General features: G+C 35.6%; 1 protein-coding gene across 1 annotated transcript; it reads right to left on the minus strand.

Annotated features, from left to right (window-relative positions):
- Positions 1-1,778: 1,778 nt before the first annotated feature.
- dtx3la (deltex E3 ubiquitin ligase 3L a) lies at positions 1,779-4,555 on the minus strand. Its single transcript, XM_059524173.1, has 5 exons — positions 4,432-4,555; positions 4,180-4,325; positions 3,529-3,683; positions 2,416-2,627; positions 1,779-2,165 (listed from the first exon to the last, which is right to left on the minus strand). The coding sequence occupies exons 2-5, from the start codon at positions 4,259-4,261 to the stop codon at positions 2,096-2,098; spliced, it is 519 nt and encodes a 172-aa protein (XP_059380156.1). The 5' UTR covers positions 4,262-4,325; positions 4,432-4,555; the 3' UTR covers positions 1,779-2,095.
- Positions 4,556-7,804: the final 3,249 nt, after the last annotated feature.

Below are 7,804 nucleotides of genomic sequence, written 5' to 3' on the forward strand. Positions count from 1 at the left end.
AAGTGTAGCCCTATCTGGAGTGCTGGCCGTAGAATTTTTTTAATGTAGGATATTCCAGTTCAACCTCAATGAAACTAATCATCGGCCATTTTGTGGACATTACACAAACTAAAATGATACCTAAATAGTAATAATAATAATTAAAAACATTTTTCACACAAATTCGATTTTTTATCGGGCCAGCTCTGACCCTGACGGCCCACCAACGAATTATTGTCATCTGAACAAGAAAGTAACAAGTCTGCCACTTTTGTTCTGACCAACGGAAGAAGAAGTGTTACAATAAATCACGCTACCAATTGTGATTAAATCTAATGATTGCTTAGCTCAGATCACAATAAACTGTGCAAATTAAAATGATTGTTATACTTTGTTCTCAAATTGTTCATGTTAACAACATCAGCATTGCGTGACTACTACGTGTATTTACAGTGTATTAGCATCACATGTAGATTTTAAATTTTGTGCATTCTAATCTCTAACTGTCACATCATTTGAATTTCATATAAATATTTTTTTTTATGCAAATTATTCTTCCTTAGAACTGGTTCTCTTTAAAGTACAAAACTTTTGTAATCCCACGTAGGCTATCTGTAATCAGATGCGTATTCAAAACTGGAATATACTCAAATTTCAATCACTTACATAAATTTCATAAGCACATAATCCTTTCTGGATTACAATACGCCATCAAAATGAGTTATAAACTATAAATGAGCTATAAACAACCTGCCTGAAGGATTTTTACCTTGGAATATAATCAATATAGATGTGACCTAATGACGCAATAGCATGTTTCAATTTCCCGCAAATTCCTACCAAATTATTATAAGCTTACCGTTGTGAATCGGGCTAAGGTAAGAGGATTAACAGTGTTTTAAACACTGGCTGGTTACTTACTTGTTCAAAAAAAAAATTCCGATCATTTTTAACCAAAAAAAAAAAAAAACCCGGCTCTTCTGGGTTGTGAACGGAGAAAGAGAGAGAGAGAGAGAGAGAGAGAAGCTGTGACGGAAGAGCGGAGAGCCGCGCAGATTGAAGGAGGATGGGGCAGGAACAGATTTGATAGCTGTCAGATTCGTGGTGGAGGCTGACAGTCGGGACAGATGACTCCTGGTGGAGCGTCCACGAGAAAGTGGTTTAAGAACGCCCCTGGAGATGACGGAGCCCTCTCTAATGGGGCCTGCCAATCCGATTACTCTTTATTGTGAGTATGAAGCCTGGTGTGTAATTCAGTTTGAGGAGAACAGAGGGCCACCGTCAGCCTGGGAAAGTTCACACTTGGCAATGTGCAGACACATTTCAGGCACGGAGGAAATATTGCAGAGGATGTGTTGACTTCACCTGGCAGGCGGTGCGGACTGAGCAGGTGGAGAAGAGTACTATGTGATGCTCACTGCCTTTAATGTTGAATTCCTAATATAATCAATATTTGAGATTAATTAATTTCAGATTAATTTAAAGAATAAGAATAATTGATGGTTTTGTTAAGAAAAACTAAAATAAAACAATGAAAATCCATTTTTGTTAACAGAAAGCTGAAAATAGATATTGGATGAAAAATTGAGAAAAAAAAGTCTATGTTCTAAAATTATGTAAACTAAATAAAAAAAAACAGAAAGAACGATCAATTAAAGCTTAATTGAAATATAAAAAAATTAAACTGAAAATAGAAAATAGAAGCTAACTCTATATTAATAAACAGCATATAAAATAATGCTAAACACAGATGAGTATAAGAAAATTTACTGATGTAGAAAAATAATTTTAAAAATCCATAAAATGATTAAATACATTTTTAATTTATTTAAACACTTTAAACAAACAAAATACTGTACAGTGGCTTGCAGTGAATACAATACTGTCCTTCTTAATTCTTCATCTTTTTAATAGAAAATACACTTCATCTCACAAGTCGCCATGTGCATCGTTGCAACTCGGTTTCAGCATTAAAGGTCCACATTCTCAAATTGATCAGCCTTGACCATGTTCTGTAGATTTGGGCTTGTCAAACTTCATGTAATCATGCAACATCCATGCAGCGTCATGATGAGGTTTGGAATCAACAGTTGTAGTAATAGTAATCCGTTCTCTCTCATTTGATCCCCTTTACCTTGAGACTTTTCCTCACTGATTTCAAGTACGTTGGATCTGGATAGCCCAAGCTGATACAATAGGACAGAGAAATTTACTGGATTATTATTTAACTTCAACATCAAAATAAACACTTAACTGAAATAGAGTGGGGACCCCCAGGAGGCCAGCTGAAAATTTGAGATAAAAAAGATTTAAAAAAAAAAAAACCTAATTGTTTAAAAATGTTAAACATGAACTCGGCAATGAATATGAACTCTGGTGAACAGTGATCTATTACTTGGAATTCATTTCACATTTCTTAATATAATTATTATATACCTTCCAGCTCCCCCACTGTCCAGAGTCTTCAGTGGTATATCTGCAGGCATCACGCAGTATTCACCGCTGCTATTGGCTGCCACAGTGAACAGCAGCTTGTGTTCGAAGGCCTGCTCCAGCAGCCGGAGGATCTTGGTCCCTGTTGTGTTCTGAGGCAGGTAGGCCATAAATTCATTGCCCTTGTAGCTGTGTCCCGGATGAGGATGCTTGTCCTGCAGGGCGAGTTACTTAAGCTGATCACTTGAATAAACTATTTTCAGACAAACACAAGCACAAAAAGTGTAATATTTGTTGTGATTTTTTTTGTCACATTTAGTTTTAGATGTATGTGTGTGAAAAGTTTATTTGCAAAAACAGATAACTCAGTTTTTCTCCATTTTCTTAAATCATGTTTTCTATTGTGTTTTATTGTGTTAGCTGTATTTTTTTAGTTAATATTATTTAATCAAAACATCTCAACTGCAGTTTGATTGATATTAACTGGAATGCAGGACAAAAAAAAATGGAGAAAATCTGTTTTTGCAAATGAACTCTTTGTATACACACACATAAACATTTTTTATTTTGTTGTAATTTCTTGAAATGTTTTAGCTTCGTTTTGTAAAAACATGTACTAATATAACTAAAACAAAATAAAAAATTTGTAATGGCTATATATATATATATATTAATATATAATAAATTACAACTGATATAAAAACGTATTCTTTTGTTATTTATAATTAATTTATGTACATGCCTAAAACAAAACTAAAACTTTGGGACTATAGTAAAGCTGTTTTTCAAGTTAAACATTCACATGAAAAACAACTCTGATGGGACACTGTATGAAAGCTCAAGCAAAGCGCTTTATAAACACTTCAGGCATTAGTGCCTATCATGACAGGGGATTTCAGTAGTTATCAGCACACATCTGTCAGTGTCTCCATTTGCCCCGTGGAAGTGAATGAGAAACAGGCTGGACAGGATTCCACAGAGCAGAAAGATGAATAACTGAGATGTTTTAGAGTTGTCAGTGATACACTGAAAAGGTGTGTCTATTCACCTGATACTAAGACATTGTCGAAGTGATACTGTAAAAAAAAAAAAAATAAGAGCACATCATTAGCTCACCGACTGGATTCCGTCACCAAAATGAAAGATGATTTGAATGGTGTCACAGTCAGAATGTCCCGGCAAACTCCGTCTCTCGATATTCCAATTCAGCTGCCCACCATCTGGCTGGTTTCCTTGTTTTATCATACTATTCTTTTTGTGGTTGTTTGATCCTTAACCATCAGTTTGAACAGCCATAAAGTAAAACAGACAGTAAATAAGCCATAACTTCACATTCCTGAGCTCATTTTTGATTATTTTTAACTAACAGGTCCATATACAGTAGGTGATTGTAAATGAATGATGTCATGACATCAACTTCTGTATGAACATGTTTGTGTCTGACAACCACAAAGTCTCCAAACATTTTTGAAGCTTCTATCCAAAGCGGCTTACAAAAGAGGTTTGACAAGGAGTCAACAATAATTCATAACATACAGATTTACTGGACAAAAGCAAGATAGAATTCGACTGAAAAGTGTGCTATTGTCATTTTGTTTGTATATAAAAACCGTATGGTTTCATACTTTATTATCTAATGCAATAACATTCATGCATTCTTAAAAGTGGAAGCCTATTTTTGTGTTCCATTTGTCTTTCAGTGACATATACCTAGTGTATGTCAGATTGACCAATGATGTGCTTAACAGAAAGCACTCAGAAGCTCACCTGTCTCAGTCAGCGACGGAGGACCTTTTCCGTTCAGGTATCTGTTGCACTGCATCGTATCCTTGCTCTCTGAAGCCCCCATGATCAGCTCTTAGTTAAATGAGCGATGATTTCATAGGTTTGCAAATCATTGAAAAGAATAAGCTCTGAAATAGATACAAACATAATATGTGCATCACAGAGGTTTTGATTTGATGCCGTTTATATCAAACCATTTTTAGTAGATACAAATTTGATTTGTAGTATACGTACCTGATGTATTTTAGGAAACTTCTCCTGCCTTCTTCTCTCGCTCTTAGAGTGAACTGCTCATCTGTTCTCTGACTACGAGGTTGAATCAGCACAATAATAAGGGCATACTTAAGGAAGTGAAGGCAGGTGTAGTTAAACCTGTTCTGGATGAGACGGCTGGTTGAGAACGGGAGGGGTTTTAAGGATTTGAGCAAATGAGCATGGCATGCTGTTTTGATTTATTTGTTTGCATAAGGGTTCACAAACTTTAAATGCTAATTGTTTTGTGAGTGTGAAAAGAGTCATTTATTCTTGTTCATTTGTATGTCATTTGTATGCTATATGCTAAAGTGTCCTCATGACTTATGGAAGCCAAATGTATACATAAATACACACACATGCATACATTTACAAATATATATAAATATACACGTGTGTATAAATACATATGTAGACAGTACACACATATACTAGGCAAACACAAACGTTTATTTTGAGGTGTATGATTCAGTCATGAAACAGTCACTTGTCTCCATCTACTGTGTGTGTGTGTTTGTGTGGTGCACATCTCAAACTCTCTAATGAATCTTTATTTTTACAATGCTCAATAGTATTCTACTGTATAACTTCCCAAACACAATTTTTGTTTCATGGTTTCAGTGGCCAAAGTTTGTAGAGATCTGTTCCTTATCACACACTGAGGGGGGTTTCCAGCTCTATAAAGTATTATTTAATAAAGGAAGGATAGAACAACAGGTAGTCTGATTCTCCAGGAGCGTGGAGACAAATATCTCGATGAAGCCGTGGATCTGCTGCAGAGGCTCAGAGTGAGATGAGGGGAGATGAGACCAAAGACTCCAGGCTGAGAAGAGATTGAGAATTCCTGCTTTCAGCAGACAATAAATCTACTGACGTGTGCAGAAAGGACTTGCTGATCTGCAGACTGAATGGCAGGAAAAAGAAACAGGTTATTTTATGACAGTTTTTTTTTCTGTTCACCTGTGCACATTCTGTCTTTTTTTCCTCTTTGTCACAAATGTGTGCATGCACAAACTTCCCTACTTTTTCTTTTCGCTATCATATACATATTGATTACAAATGCTCAATTCAGCAATGAATGAGGAGCATTATAGAGTCTTGATAACTTGATTAGAAGTGCAAGTAGCTAATCAACCAGATAATACACACACACACACACACACACACACACACTCACACACATACAGGACAGACAGAAACCTCTGATTAATGATATTGATAATCACATACATTTCTAAGTGACTAGAGACACTCATTGTATTCCTGTTACAGTCCACTAATCACCAATTTAAAGACTTTAAAATTATCGCACATGTTATTTTGTAATATACCACTATCATTGTAATAAAATATTTATCATTCATCTAATTTGTTTTTAATTAATATATTTTAAGTTAATATATTTTATGCATTATATAAATATATAATTTGCTTTATGATCATGACCTTCCCTAACATTTTTTCCTCCAAAAATAAACATAATTTTGTTTCTTTTCTTAGTTTTTTAATATTAATTATTTTTATTTTGAATTTTTAAACCCTCTCTTTGACCCTTAAAATTAACATGTTTTACTATCTAACATATAGAATATGACTAGACTACACATATTATTTTCAATTAAAATATTAGTATAGTTTTTAGCAGCAAAATAAATAATTTAGCTTTTCATGACTTTTACCACCATCTCTTTGACTCTTACAATTAAATGGATAGTTTTTGCTCCTGTACTGTACATTTAAAACCTCTATCGAAATAGCTAAATTTATAGCAGTTTTTCTCTTATTGTCTAATAGGCCTATTAGTCAGTGTTTATTGCAACAAACAGAAACCTTTAGTGTTTAAGGGTCCTATATTCTAAAAACAGCTAATTAAGAAATGACTACACAATCATGAATACCCTACTTAAGAGTTGCGCAAGGAAAATGTTTGTGTAAACTCCCTTTTTGAGAGGAATGGACTGAAACGACTGTGATGTATTAGTGTAGATTATGGTCCATTTAAGTGGAAAACTAGAATTCCCAGCCTTTCCGGTTCTTTCACAATTATCCTGAGAATAAAAAAAAATCACTTCCATCTTCTTCTAAAAACCAGCGTCCCTCTATCGCCTCAGAAGACTCCAGAGCACACGCGCACTTCGTCTGGGCGGCATGACAGCGTTGCACAAGTGTGTTTTTCAGTGTCGCGTCGTGAGAGAGAGGGGCATAGCTGTACCGCGCTCCTCTGGAGCTTGCCGGAACATTCCTCACAGATTTGAGCGTCAGCTTCTTTCTCTTAAATCCCTGGGAGTGCTGCGTTTCCATGGTGATTGAAACTTATATGAGCCATCTTTATTCATCACTGTGGCCCAGAGGCCTGGAGAAGCAGCACTGACGATAGAGGAAGACAAAGAGAAGGAAAAAGAGGAAGACAAAGATAATCTCCTGTTGGTTCGTGTCTGTCTGGGACTGAATAGACACGTTTTTATATAAAAATCACAACAGTGAAAGCAAAGATCGTGTCAAGTGATGCAACGAAAAACATTTGTCGATTATAAAGCGTGCGTACGTGCGCGTGCCAAAGCGTATTTATTACTCCCATTGATCCCCGCAGCATATGACACATGAAAAATACACAAGCTTCTCAATGGAGACCGTCATTCACGCAAACAAACAATGAACACTGAGTGCTGTACTAGTTTCAATACCCATCATGCCCACTGGCTCTGAGCCCCTAATCTGTCTGTGTCCTGTCTCAAGTCTGCTGCTCTATTAATAGTAATATGCAACAGAATCACAGACATTACATTTTGAGTTTGTCTCCATCTCCACCTTGTCTCAAGAACCGTTGCTTCTTCACCTGAGAGCAGATATCCCACTGGGAAACTGAAGAGGGCAACACCCCTGACATCATACTGTAATTATGAATGATTACTCAAATCATGCAGCTTTTGAGGAGAGGTGCATGTGCTGTACTTTATGAATGACTGAATTAAATTATTATTTCCAACTGGCTGACTTTAAGAGGGGTGAAAAATCACATAGATTTACATTAAAGGAGGAACTTGAAACGTATCTAGAGATCGGCGCTATTTTTTAGTATCCTTGAGACTGTGGGGGAAAAAAATGTTGTTTCAACTTTAAAAAGTAAGTGTTTCAGCTGCCTTAAATTTAAGTTTGGCCATCTTTAGAATAGTTTATTATTTATTTATTTATTTATTTATTTATTTTCGTTTTAAAGTTTTGTTGTGTTTTGCCATTTTGATTACTAAGTCTTTTATTTTTGTTTTTTTATGTCTATAGTTCCTCTTCAGGAACTCGAGCTGCGTCAAACAACGCTTTGGGGAACGCGCTTAGCGTGAGCGACTCTGAATATCGT

This window comes from Carassius carassius, chromosome 35 (assembly GCF_963082965.1).
Source record: "Carassius carassius chromosome 35, fCarCar2.1, whole genome shotgun sequence".
NCBI lineage: Eukaryota > Metazoa > Chordata > Actinopteri > Cypriniformes > Cyprinidae > Carassius > Carassius carassius.

Bases quoted from the DNA above. Each gene is read 5' to 3' on its own strand.
- dtx3la (XM_059524173.1), bottom strand. From the start codon at position 4,261: ATGGGGGCTTCAGAGAGCAAGGATACGATGCAGTGCAACAGATACCTG. The intron at 3,684-4,179 runs GTGAGCTTCTGA...CTGATGGTTAAG, and splicing joins TCCGTCGCTGACTGAGACAG to GATCAAACAACCACAAAAAG. The intron at 2,628-3,528 runs GTGAGCTAATGA...CTCGCCCTGCAG, and splicing joins TTGGTGACGGAATCCAGTCG to GACAAGCATCCTCATCCGGG.